The following is a 23,719-nucleotide window of genomic DNA, read 5'->3' as shown; positions in this document are numbered from 1 at the left end:
CTCCCCCACCCACCCCCCGACACAAACCAGGGGGACCAAACGATTCCTTTTCTAATCTCTCGATCTCCAAACTTTCCTCTTCTGACTATTCCAAGACGATGGGAAACGCTAATTTATTTTACCGATCTACCATAAGGAACGAAAAAACTAAAGCAAGCTACACGAATCCTTAAGTTAGCCCACTATGCTCGTATAAATCTCTAACTATCATCTATGTGCGTGATATTTTATTTAATATTTATCTAACAAAGTGTTGGGATATTTTATCGCATTTTTCTAACTCCAATGATATTATTTAATTAAATTATTTAGATTATTATTTAATTGGGGAAATAAAAATATTATATGTGTGATATTAAAAACAAACAATAAATCTAAATTTTATCTAACACCAAAGTATATAATTTCTGTTGAACGAAGTAAAACTGAAGCAAACTCACGATTGGATAAGCTAGAGAAGAATTTAGGCTACCCCTAGTTCTTTCCCTCCTCCCTCTCTCAGTCCCAAAGTTAATCCGAGCCATATACGCGAGCGATTACCGTTAATTATATTTTCGTAGCTCGGGGATGGTTGGTTGATGGTACGTGTGCGTGCACATTTATGAGAGTTCTATAAAGATCTATACGTATAATACATATATATATATATATATGTATATAGGTGCGAAAGTATAAGTGCCCTTTTGCAAAGCCGAAAGCACGTGGCCCTCTCTCTCTCTCTCTCTCTCCCTCTCTTATGGTATTGCGTGGGAAGGGTGTGGAAGGGCCTACCACCCTCAACGTAGCGTTCGACGTAGCAGCAACCTCGCTCGGAGTTCCTCCCTTAGCGTTAATACGGGCTCTGTAGAAGGGCGAAGGGCAGGATTAAATTGGCACCAATTACCAGCAAAACACCCTCCACGCACTTTCTCTCCCATCTCTTCCGGCCCTTTTCCAAACCTCCTGCGTCTCCTCTCTTCTCATCCTCTTTCTCAACCCTACAAGCTTCCCCTTCGCGCGGAAAAGAAAACCACCCCTGCGATATTGCATTATGAAAATATACATCCCCGTGGCTGGTAGCGATGTAATTATCGACCCGTCGAATGTCTCTCTCTCTCACTCTCACGCTCTCTCTCACGCTCTTCATATTTCTAACTGAATCCGCGAAAGAGAGATTACCCTTACGCGCTCGTTAACGGATGATAAAAGCACGATTACATCGAATACCTTACCGAAATTTAATTATATATACAACTTGCTAATATCTCAAGATAAAAGTTTAAATAAAAATTTGTCTATAAAATATTTTTATCTAAATCTATAGAACATTTCTAGAAAATTATCCTTAACACATTGTCGAATAATCATATGGAAATAAACGAAAAATGAATAAAATAAAATAAAAATTTGTGTAGCAGAGTAGAGTTGTTCACCTTGGTGCACCGGAAAACGTAGGACAAAAGAACCGAGGAGAAAAACTATTGCAAAGTCTCTTTGTCGTCGTCGTCGTCGTCGTCGTCGTCGTTGTCGGTGTTTGTGTACACAAATGGGCGGTTCTGAGGCGCGGAATGTCGCATACTGCAATTGGTCGAGCAGTACTCGTTACACTTATCGCGTTACTCGTTCTGAGACCAGACGCGTGTGTCTGATAGAAAGAAAATGAAAGAAAAAAAATATAGGGATAGAGAGAAAGAGAGAGAAAAAAGAGAGACAAAGAAAGTTCATGCGTGTATCATCAAACGTCCTTCCTTCCGTCCGTCCTCCACCCTGTGAATTCTCTTTCGCAGTATCGTGGGTGTGGGAACAATTCTCACATGCAAAAACACATATATATTCACCCAAGTATCACTTGTATACATGACGAATCCACCTACCACCATTGGAGACACCGAAAGCCGCCATTTGCTCAATACCTCTTTCATTCTTTATCTTTTCCTTTTTTTTTTCTTCTTCTTGCCAAGGTAAAAGGTATATGATAAGTGTAAATTTATCATTACTTTGTGTCAGAGATTACAACTTATCGATAATCGTTAAGAACTTTGATCGTAGATATCCACACAACGAAGGGATGATGATTCGTGAATTTTCCTCGCACATGTATCTACATAACTAAATACCTAACTATGTAATACCGTTTCTATGTTATGTATATAACGCATATATATGAATTTATGTATCACGAAATCCCCGAGGAAGATAGAGGATTCAGGTTGTACTCGACGCCGAGGTACGAGATTATCGCTTAAGACGGGCGTGCCGGATCGTCGTGTATCGCATTACGATGACTCCTCGTACGCAACTTGCTATAGTATACCTGTACGTTAGTGACAAGAGAGAGAAAGAGAAAGATAAAGAAAGATAGAAGAAGAATAAGAATAAGAATAAGAAGAAGAGAGTGAGGATAATTTATTATGCTGTCAGTATGTCGTTCACAATGACCGCCTCCTCGATTTTAGTGACACGGAGATTATCAACGTGGCCGATCTCGGCCGATCATCGTTAGCATGAATAACGTGACAATGGTAATCCCTTTCGTGAAAGTGCTAACGGCCATACGTGCTTCGACGGCAGATGCCTTTTCAGAATATTAACAGATAGAAAGAGAAAGGAAAAGAACGAAACTAAACACGATGATGATGATGAGGTGGTGGAGGTGGTGGTGGTGGTGGTGGTGGTGTTGGTGGAGGGACAGGGGGAGCAAGAGGAAAGACGCGTGGCCGTTGATCTGTACCCAACGCGGAGACTTTTCTAAAAATATTTGTCCCTAAGAAAGATTCGTGAGTAGGGATTTGGTAGAAAGAACAAAAAAATAAAAGAAAAAATTGAGTGGAGAGAGGAGAGAGAGAGAGTTGGAAGGAAGACTCGCGACGCAGAACGCTTTTAATTTGACTATACGAAAGCGAAGGGAAATACCATGTCTCCTCTTTCGATATATTTTTGGAGTGACGGAAGAATCATCATGGTAACAGGACCGCACCGAAACTACGAGACACGCGCGTACTCACGATCACGAACCTAAATTCTTTAAATACCTTTTCAAATAAAAATCAATTTATCATTTTTCTTATAACGATAATAATAATATTAATAACATGAATTTGTCTCGTAACATTTCGAATACCAACGATGATACCTGTTTAAGGGATCCAAAAATTATTAACAAATCTTAAAAAGAGAAAGAGAGGAGAGAGGAAGAAATTTGTCGTTCCTTCTAGCAAATCCCTGAAGGCAGGAAAATATTCTTATTCTTAGAAATACTTTGGAAAGGGGTGGCAATGAAGACAACGCGAGCAACGTACGCAACCAAAGGACGCTCCTTTCCTTCCTTGGTAGCTGTTTTCGTTTAAGGGAAAACCGAGAGGAAGTTTTGGAGAAGAAGGTGTACGTTGGTGGGGTAGGTTGGTGGTAAAGGGGGTGGAGGCAAAGTGCTCCCGTTACAAGTTTTACTGCAGTTTTGCGGCTCGAAACTGCGAGCGCGTAACGGCCGGCAATTGAATTTAAATATTCAATTATGCGATGTGTAAATGAAATAGAAGTCTTATGCAAATTGCTACAAGCCACGGGGTCGTTGCAAATTTAAAGGGTTAAATATTTATTAGCGGAGAGTTTAAACCGAGATTTATCGACCGTTCGTTCGTTCGTTGACTATTCTGCGTTTTAGAAAGAAGTCAATGTGTATGAGAGAAAGAGAGAGAGAGAAGAAAAAGAATTGTTTTATTCTAATCGATCAGAAGAAAAATTTTCATACCCACCTGATTCAAATAAAATTCGTGTTGACTCTTTTGCTTTGTATTATTTGCTAAATAATACAAAAATCAACTCCAGCTTACCGCGCTCTTCCTTAATTTAAGGATACTTTTACCGTACTTTTAGGTAAAAATAATTTGGCACTTTGTTTCAATTTCTAATCTCCATAACGCATACGTAATACAATACTATCTTATAGATATTATTTGATTCGATAAGGACACGAAGTTTATCTTACGCCATTTTCTTCTAAAACGTTGTTGCGTTGCGTTGGCGTTGCCATTGCGTTGATTAGTTGTTTTGCATGTGTTGCAGCTGATGAGGATTGCGGGAAAATGTCGAAAATGCGACGAGAGAGATTTTCTTATAACTTGCAAATGAAAAAAAAAACTCCAGATCGACGATTCGTTTAACTCAACAAGGCTAACATTTATTTATAATGAAAATATGTACGTTGATTGAGACAATAGTTTAAACAAGTATTCATTATCGGTAATATATTATATCACTATATATGTATAATGCTAGTCGTATACAATGTCGGGTGAGTTTCATTTATTCATCCTTCTTCTTATTTATTTTTCATTTTTTTTTTCTTTACTCTTAATTCTAATAATTTTTGAAAATGGTAAATTTAACACACACGCGCATGCACCTGCTTACTTTCGTTATAAACAAAAATTCGATAAAACCTTATCCCTTTTTTTTTATTTTCATTTAAATTTCATTCTCTTGATAAATGTGTCCCACCATCTTCTTTTTATCGTAAACCCCCCTAAACTCGAATATATAATATTTTTCTTAATCGATCGTGGGCGATTGTACGTAGTAGAATTATTTTGTCAAAGTATACCTATGGATATTTTTTTATTTTCAAAGTATGCGTATGCGTATGCGTGCGTGCGTGCGTACGTGCGTGCGTTCGCATAGAATAATTTCATGGTACATGAAGGAACGTTAGAATTAGGTTCGTTTCTTTTTCACAATAATTCAATTCTCGAATGTACGTAGATATCTATAATATTATACATGTGTACCTTACATTTGCATATGCGTGCGCATTTTTATCTATGCAAAAAAGAAAATCACATTAAAACAAATGACAAAACGTAATTAAAATAAAAGATAATAATTACAAAAAAAAAAAAAGAAAAAAAAAGAGATAAAAGTCATATATATTATTACGAAACGAAAAACTTAACTAACACGCATGATAAATTTTCTCGTCAATAAACGCGTCCCATTCAATATTTTTCTAACAAAAATTCATTTCGTATCTTTTTCTTTTCAATCGATGAACGAATAAGTCTCGTTAGAATAATTAATAAAAAAAAAATATATATATAATAATAATAATAATAATAATAATAATAATAATAAAAAGAGGAAAACTTCGTTTTGCGATGTGAAAAAATTCTGCAAAGCGATTGAATCACGTTATACAAATTTCACAATAAAAAGTTTATCGTCCTTTCTTTTTATTTATTTCCAATGTTCAAAGAAATTTCATATCGATTGTAGTTTTTTCTCTTTTTCCTAATCGCTTTTGCAGAATTGTTTGTTTCCTCTCTCTCTTACGTAATAGATTAGGTAGATGGATACACGCCCATTGTTGTTTTCTAGTCGCTAAATCGCATTTCGTTTGATTATTAATTAATTAAGTACACAGTCCGAGCGCAAGAGGACGCCCACTGCAACCTATGGCACTAAGTATTCACGTTATTTTTATTATTTTTATTTATTTACTGTGTATTTTCTTTTCTTATTTTTGTTTTTTTTTCTTTTCCTTTTTCCTATTCGTCTCTCTTTTCTTTCCCCCTTCTGTTTTTCTTTTTACTCCTCCATCATCATCTGCATTTCCTTCATACCTCACCCAATTTACCTCGCAGAGTTTTCCTCTTTTACAATATTTTCGTAACACACACACTCATACAAAAGGACCGCAATCGGAAACCTCCCGCGACGCATTTGGACCGTGCGTTCTAAAAATATTTTAATAAAAGTCAAAAAAAAAATAAAAGAAACAATTCGAAGCCCTTACTCTTGATGATAAAAAACAACTATATCACGGTATATATATATATATATATATATATATAAAATAATAAGTATTTAAATTAAATATTTAAAACTAAGGGAAAAAGAAAATGACGATTGTCATTAAAATAGTCGATCGTTCCAAAGTAAATAAATGCATAACTGCGAGATCAAATGCAAAGGATTGTATATGCATGATTCCTTATATATATATAAAAAAATAAAAAAGAAAGATTAATATGTCCAACGCGTCGTCTCCGAAGTGTCAAAGAAAAAATAAAAATCTCGTCGTACATAGGAAGACACACAAGTTTACAATTAATATCTAATACGTATACGGGGTGTGGTTGTGCTTAAAATCTCTTTTACCTTAAACTTTCTAATTAGATAATAATTATTCATTCGTTCGTTCATTCGTTCGTTCATATTAATTTGAAAGACTCATACATACGTATTATACATACGTACAATCATATATACCAGATGTAAAAGTATGAAACCGAAATTTCCCTAGGATGTATTGAATATTCGTATATAGGATCACACACACATAAACAAACATACAAATATGAACAAAAAGAAATTGATTTTAATATGAAAAGCATACTTTTCCTATTTATCTTCTTTTCCTCGCATTAGGTTTTAGGTTTAGGTTCTTGAGGATTAATTCCTTTTTTTCCTTTCTTCTTTCTTTCTTTCTTTCGGTATTGGTATATCTTCGAGATGTTGACTGATATCAAAAAGAAAAGGGAATAAAAAACAAGCCGAGAGATTGAAATCTCTCGGCCCTAGGCTCGGCACTCGTAACTAGGGTTCCGATCGACCGGTGCCGAAGCCCACCTTCCAAACTTCCGTACAACACCCTTGCACTTTTTTCTTTAGATATATATATGTGTGTGTGTGCGTGCGTATACATATAAAATGGTTCTTTTTTATCTTTACAATAATATTCTTTTCGTTTAATTTTTTATTGACATTTTATGATCAATACAGAATCGAATAGAAAATGAAAAGAAGCTACCATCCTTCGATCCAATCACTACCAGTCTCTTCCCGGTGCCCATTTACTCGAACAATTTATATTTCATTTTGATATTATTATTTTTCCATCTTTTATTTACTGTTTTGTTACGTACCTGTTGTTCGAGACCACCAATCGCGTTCCCTGTCCACCCTGTATGAATCTACATATATATGTGTGTGTGTGTGTGTCTGTATATTTGTGCACGTGATTATCTCGTTAAAGAAGTTTCAAATAAACTTCCTTGGATAGACACGTGTAATCAAACGATCAACATGTTATTAAAATTCTGTTTGCGTGTGTAAAGTGTATGTAATTAATATGCATATATATATATATATAGAAAGATTAATAATATAAAAATTTGATAAATACGTGTTAGCAGCAAGTATTTAATAAAAATGTGATTGGGCACACATTTATGAAAAAATTGGGGCACCAGGAGCAAGTGGAGACGAGTTCGAAAAATGTGCTCTTTTCGTTTTTCATGTTTTTTTCATCTCCTCTTTTTTGTTCTCAAACTTATTATTTTTTTGCTTTTGTATGTATACATTATATGTATATAAAAAATTGAAAAATTAATTTTTCTGTCATGTGAAAAAGTTCAAGGGTTGTTAAGTACGGGGATTGGGGGGTGGACCTCGCGCGCCCTGCCGACCAGGACTTGTACCTCACACAACTCCCTAGTTACGAGTACCGATACCTAGTGACATTTTTGCATTTCTTATCCATTCAAGATATTTTTCCACCATCGTTTAAGTTATCCGCATACGTCGAGACTCGTTCGCGTACGGCTTTAGAATAATTAATAGTTTCTCGTTAGTTTGATTATATAGTATAAGTACCTATGCAAATTCATCGGCATTTTAAATCTCGTTTCGCAACCTGTCAGGCAGCATCCGTCTAGATTTCATGTTATTTCTATTTCTTTCTTTCTACATTGATTTATTATTTTTCCTTTTTCTTTTTCATTTTTAAATGACGATGAAACGCACGGATTATTTTCCATCTCACAGATTTTTCATCTTCACAGAATTTCTGATTGTGACGAGGCCTCTTCGATCATCGAACGTACAGTTCCGATCATTATTTTCTTTCAAATATTTTTCTATTAATGATCAAATAATTGCACAAAAACACGAGATATATTTTATTTGATTAATTAATTAATACAAAAAATATCAAATTAATTCAATTAATACAATAAAATAAAAAGAAACAAGAACGACGATCGACTATAGAGACCTTATCACTATAAGAAATATTATACAATATTAATAATAATAATAATATTATTATACATATATAGATCGATTCTCTCGCAACTTCGTACAATGATATATTATATCGATTGATTATAATTAATTAATAATCCTCTCTCTTTCTTGACTCATCGCATCTTTCTTCGTGTCCTTAGTCGTATCAAAACGTAAATATACTTTTGATAATATACACATACAGACAAGAGTAATCGTATTACGTCGTGCTTTTTTAAATTTATGTTTCACTAAAAATTACTCGAAGCTTGATAATAAGTTAAAGATTAATAAGAATATTTACCTACAAAAGACGCGGATTTTACTCTTATTATATTATTTTCTATTTTTTTTCTTATCCATTTTTTGTTATCACACCTCTCACGCGCGCATATTCTCTCCCTCTCTTTCGCTAAGCCGATTCGCGCAAAAATGTATGCTTTTTATATTTTTTTTGTTGTTGTTGCAAAAGAGACAAGAGCAAAAAAAGTACGTCCCGCGATTTAAAAATAGACACAAATGTATCCACTTCCTTTTCCTCCTCCACCTTCTCTTCCACCTCCTCCTCCTCCTCCTTCTCAACTATGGCCGCGATCATTTTTTTATCTTTTCTTTCATTTTCTTCCTTCCTTTTTTTTTTATATTATTCTTATTAGTATTATTATTATTACTTTTTTTTTTCTTTAAATAATCTTAATCCTATTACGTATATCCTGATCACGATTAATTCATTAATTAGTATTTAATTGTTAACACGATTATCCTTTCTTTCTTCCTTCCTTCCTTCTTTCCACCCGTCGATCTTTGCTTTTTTACTTTAGAGAATTAACAAAATAATAACAATAAAAAAAATTTCAAAATAAACGGCAAGTTTTAGGAATAATGATTACGAAAAAATAATCGTCTTGTTTCTTCTCTCTAATCTCGTCAAATAAGAATAACAAAGAAGAAATTAAAAACAATTTTCCCGGCGTTGGTTGAACGGATTGTCCGATTGGCGAGAAATGAAAAGCACAAAAAAAAAAAAAGAAAATAAATAAATTGAAAAACATAAAAGTAATTTTCGTACGGAAAATTTGACGCGTGCCCTTCGATCCGCCATGACCGCGAGTAGACCTCGGAAAATGGGGTTGTGATACGTGAAGAATTCAAAGAATTAGGAAAGTTTTGGAAAATGTAGAAAAATGAAAGGGACGAAAGTAAGAAAGAAAGAAAGAAAGTATGAAAGACAAAATTGAAGCATCGCATCGACGATTTTTCGGCACGAGAACTAATTCTCTCTCTCTCTCTCTCTCTCTCTTTCTCTCAAGTTAATTTCGATAACGAACGTCCAAAATGCATGTGATTTACAATATGATTAAGGATTAGAATTAAAATTAAAAGTACAAAAGAATAAATAGAATAATATAAGGATGAAGAAGATGAATAAGCAGAAAAGGAGAGGTAAGTAACCAAGAGACAGAGAATCAGTTGCATAATAAACGAGTTTTCATTTCTCTCTCTTTCTATTTCGTTTCTGCACTCAACTTCAACATCTTTTCTTCTCTCTCTCTCTCTCTCTCTCTCTCTATCCATTCGCGATAATGGCCCATTACGACCGCTTTCCAAGACAATTTTGTTGCGAAAATATCTCAAAATATGTTTTCACGAATTCGCGTATCAACCGAACACGCATGGATGTCAACGAACGAACAAGATTCTTAAGATTCTCAGAATACATTTCGAGACTTCCCTTTCCTCATCGTCTTACGCAATCAGGTTTTATCAGGCAAAATACGCGTTTTCTTTATTTCTTCCCTTCCCTTCCCTTCTCTCTCACTCTCTCTCTCTCTTCCCTTCCCTTCCCTCTTGTTTTTATCTCTCTTTCTCGTTCACGTAAAATATTTACAAAAGAAATATGAAACTTAACAAGGACAACATCAAAAACGAGATATATAGAGATCGACTAATGAAGTAACAAAGAATCTCGAAAAAATCGATTTTATAGGAAACCAGTCGTCGCTAAATAACAATAATAATTACAATTATTATGTACACATTGAGAGAGAGAGAGAGGGTTGAAGAGAAGATTAGCAGACAGATAACAGAGGTTAGAGATAGGTAAAGATAAAGATAGAATTAACGAAATCCGACAAGTAGCGCCAGTCCAGTAAACCGTCGCGAATTAAGAAAATATGGGAAAATTTTGTTCTAGTGATAAAATGAAAATAGAAAGAAATGAGTTGCTGAGATAGATAGAGTGAGAGAAAGAGAGAGAGAGAGAGAGAGAGAGAGAGAGAGAGAGAGAGAGAGAGAGAGAGGGAGAGAGAGAGATAAATATTACTTATTGTAAATATAAGAATAAGAATAGAATAATGAAGAATAAGATGTAATAAATGAGAGTAGGTTAAGAAGGGCTGCTCGCGGTGGTACGTCGGCGTTTAGGCCAAAGGGCCAATTACGAGCACGGGTATACGGCCGAGCTGATGGTGTGGTAGGCGGCGAGGGCGGCGTGCGCGTGCGCAGGGGGCGCGGATGCGGCTGCGTGCGGCGAGGTGGCCATCGCGGATGCCGCCGCGGCTGCCATCATCATCTGTTGGTGCGTACGCTTTAGGGAGTTGGGAGTTGTGGCGGCGCTACTTGGGGTAATAGCGGTATTATTGGTGGTGGTCGTGTGACTGTTGTTGTTGTTGTTATTGTTGGTACTGTTACTGTTACTGTTACTGTTACTGTTACTACTACTATTGTTGTTGTTGTTGTTGTTGTTACTGCTACTGTTGTTGTTGTTGTTGTTGTGGTTGGCTGTCGTGCTCGACTGCGAAGTCGCAGACTGATGGCTTTGACTTTGGTTTTGGCTCAGTTGCAAAGAAGGGGTGCTGCTAGTACTCGCGGTACTCCCGATACCACCGTAATTATTACTATTGCTATTGTTATTCTGGTGGTGGTGGTGGTGGTGGTGGTTTTGGTGATGGTTTTGGTGATGGTGGTGGTGATTATTATGGTGATTGTGGTGATTGTGATGGTGGTGGTGATGGTGGTGGTGGTGGGGGGTGAGCGCGTCGTGCGGATAGTAAGACGTTGACGATGGTGAGGTACTCACGACGTCGGGCGTGCTAGCTCCGTCCGTATGGCTGGTGCTGTCGGCTGTGCTCCTGGGACCGCCTCCGTCTAGCCCGTTACCCATTTCCGGTGGTTTCGAGCTCTCCCGGTCGTCGATCACCAGGTCGATCGGCATCTTACCCTTCAGACAGCTTATGTACCGATGGCAGAAATTGTCGCAGAGCTCGTGCACCTGAAAACAAATCGTTCTTAATGTTAGACTAATGCCACAGATCATCATCCTTTATTATTATTATTATTATTATTATTATTATTATACGCTTTCTAACTGATAGAAGAGAGGAAAAAATAGATATGCCGAGAAGAAGATGGAGAGTGCTGGTGGTGGTGGTGGTGACCAGTGGCCACTCGACCGGAATGTTATGTATGCAAATGAGCACCGACGGACCTATAGGACCCACCTCTTCATCCTCCTCCTCCTTCTCCTCCTTCTTCTTCTCTTTCCTCTCCCCTTTACCCATTCGATTTAGAAAAAATGTATTATATAAGGGAGGAGCAAATAAAAATCGTTATCTTGTTATATGTAAATCAAGGGGGAACCAAGGTGGGGAGCTTCTTCCACGGAACCTTCTCCCCATCTTTCCTGCTACTCTCTTTCTCTCTCTCTCTCTCTCTCTCTCTCTCTCTCGTTAGGTATTTATCTATAAGGGAAAGAAAAAGAAGAATAAGCTCTGTGTGTGGAACGTCCAATGGTAGGTCGAGAGCGACTTTGACCCGAGGATATTTTTGCAAGGGAAGAATGTTAAGAAAATGGACAGGTAATAGGATAGATATTTTCTTGTATCTTTCTAACAGAAAAAAGTAAACGAGACTGCTACGAAAAAAAAGCTATTATTGGAAGGTGATTAATTTTTTACACCTGTACTTCATATTTTTTTTTCTCGTTAGGTGCGAGCTTTGATGGCGATCTTTTCACTACGTGCAGAAGAATTTTCTTAGAAGAATAAAAAAAGATGAATAAGAATAAGAATGAAAAGGAATATGGTATACCGTGACGACACGGTAACACAATGCCTTCGACGAGATGACTAGACTCTCTTTAACGCAGCTTCGAAGGACGTAGGATGAGAATCAAGAGAAAAGGACGACGAAGTGGAGAAAGGAGAAGAAGAGAAAGAGCTCTCGAAGGACAGCGGTTGTAATGCCCAACTGGTTAGAATTTGATCCGCCGGGAGTCGAGTCGAAGCAACCGGCCTACAATGCTCACCGAAGAAAAGAAACGGGCTCCTTGCTCGATGATCGCCGAAAGGACTCGGCCTTCCTTCGCCAGGACGCTCACGCACACTCGACCCAACAAACCATCGAGTTAGCTAACCAACCAACCATCCAACGAGAGATATCGAACCAGAATCCAAGACCACTTATTTTTCCTTTTCCATTCTTTTATTTTATCTGTTGGGATTTTTGGCCATATTTTTGTTTCCTCCTTTTACTTTGACTACTTTCATTTCGGACTTATTCCTTTCGTATGATATCTCTAAAAGATCCATGCTGCAGTGATGATGATGATGGTGGTTGGCGGTGGTAGTGGTGGGACGGCGTTGAGAGCTCAGATTTTGATACGCTTCGCCGAACATCCTAATATCCTTTGAGATTCTTATTTTTCTGTTGGACCAACGACATACCTACCAACCCACCTATTCTATCTTTTTCTCTTTTTCCACGGTCGCAAACCTCGATAACATAAGAGAGAACTACTTTCTTAAATCTTACGAACAAGATTGGACGAAAATGTTTTACCGTTTGTTTCTTTTATTTTTCTTCATTTCCTGCGATATATTTCTTCGATATTATCCTAATAAATTGTACATACAAGTACAATTGTAATATTATCATTATATATTAAATGAAATAATAAAAATATATCTATCATTAACTGGAAAGTAACTTAAAAGGGGGAGGAGGAGTCTCTCTCTTTCTTTCTCTCATTCTAATTCGATCAACAGGCAGAATATGGTATTACTTTTTTTTTTTTATGAAACAACGTGCGGTGTGACCAAACTGAAAGTCATATTATTGCATCGACGATCCACGCGAGCGGTTATGATCTGGAACATACGATACGAATGCCCATAAGCATGGCGTCTTTTTTTCTTCTTCTTCTTCTTATTCTTTCTCTCTCTTGCTTTAAATTTTTTGTTCTTACGAACTATCGGCCCTTTGAGTCACGACGTTATCCTACACCGCAGACCATGATCTCACCCCGCTCGACATAGGATCCAAGAGGTCCCCGACGACACGGAACACTCGACTCGCATTCGAGCGTATCCCTCTTCTTCTTCTTCTTCTTATTCGAAGTAGAAGAAGAGAAATCGAACAAGCGAAAGGTTCACATGACCATTGGTATAGAACTAAAACCATCTTCGAAAGATAAACTAAACGATTTCAACTATCACATCAAACAACATATTTAACCGCAAACCTATCCATCGGGAAATAAATTTTCATCATGAAGAAAATAATATAATACAAATATTTCAAATTGATAATAAAATATCGACACCGGGTGTAGTAAACCTCCTGGTTGGTTGGTTGGTTCACGTGAAAGAAGAAAAAAAGAAAGCTCTCTCTCTCTCTCTCTCAATGGCAGTAGTATATTCGAAAACGACTACGAGGATCCTGTCGCCTGTAACTCGAGATTATTCTCATTTTATGGGCGATTTAACAAGGCCAAAGCTACGAAAAGGGGATGCTGTTGCTGCTGCTGCTGCTGCTGTCTACACGGCAACGATTTAACACGAAAGAAAAGGGAAAGTGAATTTTATCTCGACTTGAATGAACATTTCACCGATCACCTCCATTTTTTTTTACCTTACTTTTCCTTTTTCTAAATAGATATACAAATTTTTGGGAAAAAAATATTGTAAGTAAAAAATCGAAGGACGAGGTAAAAACTCTTTTTCCTCTTCCACAGCCATTTTTACTCTCTTCTTGGACTCTCGAAAAGGCAAACGCGTCGAAGAATGGAACAGATCCGGGGTACGTACGAAGAAAGAAAGAAAGAAAGAAAGAAAGAAAGAAAGAAAGAAAGAAAGAAAGGAAGAAAGAAAAAGGAAAGGAAAGAAAAAAAAAAAAAGGAAAAAAAGGAAAGCAGGGAACCCCATTTACGGCACAATGGGCTCCTTTGAAGCCAAAGGTAATGAAGGTTTCGGGGTGTCTGTCTCGGTCCCTCTTGCGGACCGATTCACAATCTGACCACCCCTTACGGCACGCACAGGCTACCTATATACCGGGTGTTCCAACAATTTTTCTCTACATTTTCTTATTCCTTACCAATGAAAAATGGAAATTACGGGAAAAATCATTCCATAAACCGAAAATTATCAATCAAATATTCCAATTGTTTCTCATACGATTCTAATCCGAGTTGATGTAATACTTTCCAGAAATACTATTACAAATTTAATTCGAATAATAGAATAAATTACATTGGTATAAAATAATCTCTAAAAGAGAGGAAGAAGAAGAAGAAGAAGAAGAATAAAAAGATTAAGAAGAGTAATAGAGGTGTCCTCGTATAGATTCGGAACCAGTTTCCCGTAGCACGTTTCTACCCGTACGAATCCCGTTGGTATGCACTCCGCGCCATAATACACCATAAGAAATTTACCGCTCTCTAACCAGTGACGGTGTGTGCATATATGCCGGCTGTCCCCGCCGCTCTGGCCCAGGAGTTTAAGAGAAAGGGAGAGTGGGACGAAAAATGGAAAAGAAGGAGCCAGAATATACACCGAGCTTTGGAAAAGACGAGGTACGAGAAAGACTCGAGGTGCTCGAGTACTCCACTACAAAACTGAGTGAAAGAGTAAAAAAAAGAGAGAGAGAGAGAGAGAGAGAGAGAGGGAGAGATCAGTGTATATGTGAGGCCCGTCTGGCCCTTCCTTCCACGCACCGGGCTCCAGCAAAACGTAATTATGCTAATACACGATTGGTTCGAAAATGTTAAATGCACGAGGCTCAGCACCGCGGGCTACCATGGCTTTCATCCCGATTGGTCTCCTCTTTCTACTCCTTTTCTTCCAGCCTCCCGCCCTCCCTCCCTACCTCTCACCATCCCTCTCTCTCTCTCTCTCTCTCTTTACGTTGGACGCAGATATTTATGGAATCTTCTCCATCTCGCGTTCGCTGCATTCCGCTTGAAACTCGCTCAGAGATCTGCTCAGTTTCGAATTTCTCTTATGCTAGCAGCAGAAACGTTTCAATCTTCCTTTGGCATCCTCCCCTATCGATATCTCTCGAAGCCACGCGCGCACCTTCTCCTCAAATTGTTTCAAATGTTTCTTTTATATTTTTCAGACAGAAGAAAACAAACGGGCCCATTTTGTACACGGGAAAAAAATGCTCGATCGCTTATTGACGAAATGAAAGAATTCAATTGACATCCGTCGATAGGATTGGGGGGGGGCAGTTATCATGCGTGCATACATAGTTATGTTGTATCATACTCGACAATAATGTAATCACCTCGAATAGAAGAAAATTGCTATGAAATTGCTATAAAATTGCGAAACTGAGCGTCTTTGACTAGAAAGAGGAAAAAAAAACGAAGATATGAGAGAGAGGGAGAAAGAAAAAGAGTGAACGCGCGCATGAGGGCCACCTCTCGAGCAGAACCAATGGCCGCCAGCCACGTCAGCTGCCATTTCGATGGAAATGCGATGGATGTCCGACTATTTCGTATGATAAAATGTTGGAACAAAAAAAGATGCGTTTAGGGCATCTAAAGTTAAACCGAAAAGTTTTCGATATGCGCCGGACGTCTTGTCTTCCAAGAACGTTTATCGACTTATCGATCGTCGCTCGATTAAGATAGTCTTCAAGAGAAGGAGGAGGACTTTCACGAGAAAAAGAGAAAGAGTTGAACAGGTAGCGGGCATACATTCGCGAGCTCGTTCTAACGGAGTTTAATCAATTCCAAAAGCATAGAGGTATATATCTAATTAAAAATGGGGAAAAAATGTTGAAAATTATGAGCCTCCAATTGTCAAATTATCATATTATTACGATGTAACTTACCTTTTCGAGTTCGAGGAGATGAAATCGAAGGACTTGAATCGCTTGAACCATCTGCAAAAAAAAAAAGAAAAAGATGAAGAAAAGATCAATTAAATGAATGATTTTATCGATATGCATTTCGTGGATATATGTTTTTTTTTTTTTTTTGAAAAAGCACACAGTATTTATATTCGTTGCTATATACGCGAATGAGGCGAATTTAAAATACGTCGAAATTAATTATTACCGAGAGATACTCGGCGTATACGCTAATTGCCTGCCTAAATTTTCACCACTATACGCGAATTTCGTCGATACCGAAAAAAAGAAAAAAAGAAAACAAGAGAATTATAATTCGGAGGAGAAAAATATTAATGTGGTGAACGCGTTATACAAAGGTGAAGATGTTGGAAACAAGAGAAGGCCATTTACTCGACGACGTAATAACTTTATAATATTATCGCGTTAATTCCTCTTTCCAACGATGTAGGATAATAAAAAGCAATGTTAAAGCTTTCCAAAAATCTTCTTCCTCTCTACCATCCTTTTTCATTGTAGATTTTTATTTTGTATTTTTTATTATCTGATACAAACCGATGGGAAAAATAAATATGGTAGGAGAAAAGAAAGTAATCCGGTTTTGGGGTCTTCCGGCACACCGATTCGACGTGCTATCGAAAGTGCATACGCAGAAAGACCATTCGCATAATTTTTCGATACGCAACGAGGCCGTACCGCTTGAACCACCACCGTTGTTCGTTCCTTCCTTCCTTCCTTCCTTCTCTTTCTCTTTCTCTTTATCTTTCTCTTTCTCTTTCTCTTCAAATAAAACAAGAGTATCGTCCATAAGAGAAAAAGAGAGTACTATAGATACTATACGTAAAACGATGTCCCTTCTGAGCTCGCAGAAGCGCCGATTCAATTAGGCAAAGCGGCAATCTTAATTGTTAATTAACATTATATTTATGCAATTATGGACCATTATGATTCTGCGCGGGCGATAACGCGCAGAAACGAAAGAAATAAAGAAAGAAAAAAAGAAAGAAAAAAAGAAAGAGATGCACCACGATGAGTGCTTAGCATGGATAGGGCGAGAGAACTTCTTCTTCTTTTTTTTCCTTGTTTATTTTATTTTCCTTCTTCATCGTCTTGTTCGATATGCCACCAAGTTCGAGAGAGTCTTCCATCGAATCTGCTGGCACTTATCGTTGCTCCTGCATGTTCCTCCGGAATATTCAAACTTCAGAATTTCATTAGAATCTCTGACATAGCTATCGATATTTTCAACCACGGATCCTATCTTCCATTCGGTACAGTCTAACTAATGAGAATGTAGAAAAATTATACATGACTACCATATATTTGTCTCTCTCTTTCTCTTGTATATATACTTTACATATACTATCATACATATTAATACGTATAACGATAATGGCGAACCACCCTAAAAAAAAAAAAAAAGAAGCCTACTCTCCATCTCGACACTCTCCGAACTCTTAATCGGCCGATCGAGAATATGCAAAAGGAAAAAAAAAGACAACAAAAAGTAGGAATAAAATTAAGAGAGAGAAAAAATTCGAGAAAGAGAGAGAAAGAGAGAGATGATATCGGTTAACGAAACTCCCGGGTGGTTTTCTGAACGAGATCGTGCGAGAAGTAACCGATTCTCGAACTCTCATCTCGCACAATGTCTTCTCTATATCCAACTACACACACACATATACAAAGAAAAAGTGATAGAAACACGTTAAGGCACTCATCTCTCGTACCGAATTCTCTCGTGGGTGAACGTGTGTGTATCTACATACATTTTCTCTCTCTCTCTCTCTTTCTAACGTACTCATATAAGATCTCATTTCGAAGGTTTTGCCACGATCGTTCATCGCGCGGTATTAATTAGGCTTGCGTTGCAACGCAGACGAGAATCTCGAAGAAGAAGAAGACGAGGAGGACGAGGAGGAGGACGAGGAGGAGGACGAGGAGGAGGACGAGGAGGAGGACGAGGAGGAGGAGATGGAGGAGCCTGAGGATAAGCAGCAACAAGAGTAGAAGGAAGAAAAAGAAAAAGGTGGAAGAGGAGGAACGCCGAAGAAAAACTGACAAAACGCAGGAAGAAGAAGCGCAGAGATGGTGTTATTTATAAGCCATCTCCGACATGGTGGACTCAGCGGAAGCAAGACGCCCTCACTTTTCTCTCCTTTTCTATCACACACACACACGTACCCACACGTATATTGTACCCTCTTTCTCTTGTTGTTTTTCTTCTTCTTCTTCTTCTTCTTCTTTAAGTGCAAGACGTTCTTCTTCTTCTTCTTCTTCTTCTTTCCGTCTAACTGCGCTCACTCAGTGAAACGCAACGCAGCGTGAAGAAGCTTGCTGCACTCGCCCGTTGCACTGCACTCGCCCGTTGCACTACACTCGCTCAGTGCTATTTGATGCATGCGCGAGATATGTGTTAGGCGCACGTACGCGCCTAAATGATCGTCTATCTCTCTCTCTCTTTCTCTCTCCCTCTCTCTCTTTCTTTTATTCTCATCTCTTACTTTCATACCCTTCATAGGTAAAAGATACTCTTTCTTCGCACCTTCAAACAATCTTCCCTTTGTCGATTAAATTCGTTTACATTTTCTTCACCCCTTTTTTATCATTCTTTTTAATTATATTTTATGAAGACGTTACGAGACAATTATTGTCTCTCTTTCTCTCTCTCTCTCTCTCTCTCCTTTTTATCTTCGTCTAAATCTAATAAATAATATCTTATTACTGTTAGTATCAAGCTAATCGCAAAAGATGAGTAAATTAAAAGTAACGTATGAGTACTTAAAAAAGAATAGTTTCTTTTTCAAGTGCCAACAGGCTAAGCAATTAATTAAGTATTTCGTGTCGATAACGCCCTCTTCGACGCGTTTATAAATATGCATTGAGATTTTATGAAGCTTTCGCATAACGTTTTTCTCTATCTCTTTTTAAACCATCCTTCTCACCCCCCCCTCCTCCTTCGTCTCCTTCTCCTTCTCCTTCTATTTTTTCTTTTTCTTTTCCCACTCTTCTTCTTCTTCGTATATGAATATTTTTCTGACTACACCACGATACTCAGTTAATTAATAATACACTTTAAAAACATGAAAATTGAATACTCGATCAATAATAATATACATCATTCGAAAAAATATATTCGATCGTCATGCCACGTGTCGTTTGAAGTCCCATGCTGATTTCCCTAACAAATCCTATAAATTTGCACCTATAAATTTGCAAATAATTTGTTCTTACGTCACACGCCAGTTGTCTAGTGCAACGTTCGAAACGTATTTTCGCATTAAAATTTCCTTTGTAACTTCTACGAGAAACTTGAACAAATATAAATCGTTCATAGAAAAAAAAAAAGCGAACACTCTTTAAACGAAATAATCAACGTTTACTATAACGTTTCACTGATCTGCGGGAATTCCCCTACGCACAAAAAAAAAGAAAAACGATACACTTCGTCGCGAGAATAAATCATAGAAAAAAATATTCCGATAAATCAGGACGACGTGATAAAGCTCGACGTGCTCGCTAATTGGAGAAATAAAAAAGAAAAAAAATGAAATAACAGGGAGTTTAGAAGAAAGAAAGAGAAAGAAAGACAACGTAAACCAAACAACATCAAGTTCGCGCGATCGCTTAAATCATTAGAGTTGTTGATAGAACTTGGAATCGTTCGAGAATGAGAAACGCATCGATGAAGGAAGAAGAAAAACTGTCGACGATATGTCGCTAACTGTCGCGAATAAAAAGCACAACCCAAAATGATTCTACGATCCGAAAAAAACGAACAAACGGGCATTAAACATCGAGTTTTACGTATACACGGGTTATATATTTATATAACATATTATATAAGTATTTATATATATCTATATAGATTTAATATGTATGTTGTGTATATATATATATATGTGTGTGTGTGTATGTAACAGAGATCGCGAGTCTCTAATGAATGGCCGTTAATTGTATCAATTATTAACGAGGGACATCGTGCGGACGATTCCTTATCGATGTTCACTGATTTACGAGCATCTTCTTTCTCTCTTGGCTCTTTACATACTACCAACCAACACCCTAGCATACAACTACCACTAACACCACAACACCCCCCGCCCGCCCGCAAAAGTATTCTTCGAAGCCACTAATTTGCGATGGTCGACACCCGATTGCTTCATTATCGCACCCGTTTGCTATTAAAACCCAACTTAAATCTTTAAAAACGATCGACCAATTTAAACACAAATAAATCTAAATAAAATGAGAAAGAAAGATCTTCCTATAATGCTATTTATCTATCTCTACGAACTTATCCTACAAAAATTTCTTTACATATATGCATAATTAGTTCTCGGTATTGCAAAGACTACAGAGAGAGAGAGAGAGAGAGAGAGAGAGAGATCTTCGCTGAATTCTTAACTTTTTTAGCCATCGGCTATTCGTTAATTATCCCCGAAGGTGTTCGATACCTACTTGTTTTTACGCTTTAACCGTGCGTTAACTTTTTCTTATACGATTAATGCTAATGCTAATACTTAATATATGGATGCTTGATCACTATGGATCAGAAATACAAAAAATTATTGATGAAGTTTTGCTGTATCGTTTAAATCTATACATTCGTAGAAGGTGCAAACAAATTCAGATATTTTTTTTTTTTTGAGAAAAAGAATGAAAAAATGAAGTATTTTTTGCATATTGCATAATAAATCTCTGTATAGTTGATCGAGGGTGAAAACAGTTTCGTACTTTATTTTTTTTTTTTTTTTGAAGACGAAGAAGGCGGAGGGAGAGAGAAAAAAAGATCTGGTCGTTGTCCAAGTTAATAAGAAAGATTTTTCTTTAGAAAATAAGACGATCCACGGTTGTGTGTACACACGTAAAGTAGAGATGATGTAGAATACACCGTAGAACGATATACGGTAGCCCAAGAGCACTGTGCAAGCAAGGGACGGTTTATCTACGATGCACTGGGTATGCGCAGCCACTTCAAGCGACAATATTTAAATATTGTTAAACATTGGAATACTGTCACCGGCAAACACTTCCCTACTTTCTCTCTCTCTCTCTCTCTCTCNAGCCACTTCAAGCGACAATATTTAAATATTGTTAAACATTGGAATACTGTCACCGGCAAACACTTCCCTACTTTCTCTCTCTCTCTCTCTCTCTCTCTCTCTCTCTCTCTCTCTCTCTCTCTCTCTCTCTTTCTTTATATATACATCCGTTCAAAGACCCAGGTACTTTTTCAAAAGGAGCTTTACAAAATATTATCTCACCGAAAATTGCGATTAGAAGAACATTTATTAGAATAAATGTGGATACATAATGCATACGATGTCGTATGATATAACGTGAATTCAAAATAATGAATAATAATAATAATAATGAGTTAACGTGACGTATCTCTTATATTATATATACAAAATGTAATAAAAATATAAAAATAAAAAATATACAAAATAATATAAAAGAAAATTCTCTCGTATGCAGACGGATCATAAAAGTTGCGTGCATAAATACCAAGAAAACGAAGACGCAAATATATATACATATACATATATGTGTACGAACGTATATAGATATGTATATATTTACGTGTACATAGGTGTCTGACGTTGCTATTTAACTGCAGCTGCATTTTTACGAATATTTTGGCGACGTAAACGTCTTAACGAGCGCCCTGTGCCAACTTTTAAAAAGGCAAAGAGCAAGAGAGAAAGAATAAGAAATACAAGAAGAAATAGAAAAAGAAAAAATGAACTTGCAACGAGCTACGAGGATGTTCTTTCCTTTTTCTCGATGTCATGCTTGGGAACGATTATAAACCAACGTATACGAAGAGAGTAATGTAGAACAAGTACGACTACGATCCTGACACGTTATGATGAAAAAGAGAAAAAAAAAATTAAATTAATACAAAAACAATATATATATATGTTGGCAATTATTTATTTTACTTCCGATCAGAAAATTAATCCTTTTATTCTATTTCTTTTTTGTCTATTTCCTACAATCCTGATCGCCGGTAAATTCCTATTAAAGTTCCTTTTTCTATTATAGATCGATAGTAGCCTTGTCAATTTTCTAACGGTATCAATAAATACCGGACGACGTATGTATTTGTAATCTATCGTTTATGGTATGGGTAAGTAATTAACTTACACATAGAAGACTTATATACTCTTACTTAAAAAGAATTTCTTACACTATCTATGATTTTCTTATCTAAGATTTTCGAATTTCGCTTTAACGATTCGAGAATAATTAATGCATTATTCCTTTTCGTTCTTTTTTTTTCAATTATTAATTAAAAATCATTATATATATTTATAATATTACTATAAAATCCATATAATTAATATTATTTTTATCTTATTGACGAGTTCTAATGTTTACATAAAAAATTGTTAGAATAGATTCTACAGGAGGGACGGAGTTGTTTTCTTTTTCCTTTTGTTTCCTTCTTCCAATAATTGAAAAATACGGTAAATATTAGAAATATAGAAAAAATATTAGAAAGACCGATTGTAAAGAGGCCAAGAAAGAAAAAGAAAAAGAAAAATAAAAAGAAAAAAGGAAAAGAAAGCAGCGCAAATCCTTGCATTCGTCCACAAAGAATTCCCTAAGGACCACCGGAGTGGCGACTCTGTGTTCGTCAGTCCCTCCACCCGTTACATTATACTTTACACATTCGCTATACCTTCGTCGTCTTCTTTCTTTCTTTCTTTCTTTCTTTCCTTCCTTCTCCCCCGTCCCGTGATTTCTTTCAGACACAACGGGACACTCCGGACCTCTTTTATTCTTCCTCGAAATCATTCGAAAATATCTTATTTCGCTTTTGATCCGTACACGTATCGATTAAAAACAACAAAATTCGATCTAAAAACGAATTAAACGAGCCTACCCAGCGTATTTTCCCGTTATTATGTTTTAGAATAGAGAGAAAGAGAGAAAAAAAAAAAGATTAAAAATCCTAATCGCGTGCGAGCTTCTTTTTCCGACCATACAAGAAAAAAGGAAAAAGAAATGGATAAAGGTTTCGTTCTTGATCCTTGAAGAGGAGGAGGAGGAGGAGGAGGAGGAGAAGGAGGAGGCATCAAGTATCCTTGGTTCCTCGGGTACCGTTACATGGATCTTCCATAGCAGCTAACTTTCGTGGAGCTTTTATTTAGATCTTCGATGCTTCTTCTCTTCTGGCATTCATTCTTGCGGTCCACGTGCGTCGCATGTGTCGATCAAACAAAAAAATATATATATATGTGTGTGTATCTTTTCTATCCTTACTTCCACGAATGTTAAACGTATATATTCATCAATTAATATCTACATATTTATTTTTTATTTGAATTAACGAAATTCTATTCCTAATACATTTTATAATCAAATTCACGAATATATAATCATATTACTGGCACATAGTAATATAGAAGAAGAAAAAAATTAAGCAATTACCAACTCACGAATCTATATGATACAAGGATGATTAGTTAAATTCATTGAAGAGATTACATAGATCAATCGCAAAGATCTTGACATTTGTTTATTCAACATAAGT

General features: G+C 36.7%; 1 protein-coding gene across 1 annotated transcript in view; it reads right to left on the bottom strand.

The window, feature by feature from the left end:
* LOC106788691 (homeobox protein homothorax) overlaps positions 1 to 23,719 on the bottom strand; it is a 326,486-nt gene that overhangs the window by 289,522 nt on the left and 13,245 nt on the right. Inside the window, exons 3-4 of the mRNA XM_014752177.1 lie at positions 16,156 to 16,206; positions 11,120 to 11,311 (exon numbers count right to left, since the gene is read on the bottom strand). Coding sequence (XP_014607663.1) covers positions 11,120 to 11,311; positions 16,156 to 16,206 — 243 coding nt within the window. The remainder of the gene's footprint in view (positions 1 to 11,119; positions 11,312 to 16,155; positions 16,207 to 23,719) is intronic.

Source organism: Polistes canadensis, unplaced genomic scaffold (genome assembly GCF_001313835.1).
Source record: "Polistes canadensis isolate GaletaPanama2010 unplaced genomic scaffold, ASM131383v1 scaffold_149, whole genome shotgun sequence".
In the NCBI taxonomy this organism is placed as follows: domain Eukaryota; kingdom Metazoa; phylum Arthropoda; class Insecta; order Hymenoptera; family Vespidae; genus Polistes; species Polistes canadensis.
The sequence above is the reverse complement of the archived record's forward strand: the minus strand, read 5'-3'. Positions and strand labels throughout refer to the sequence as shown.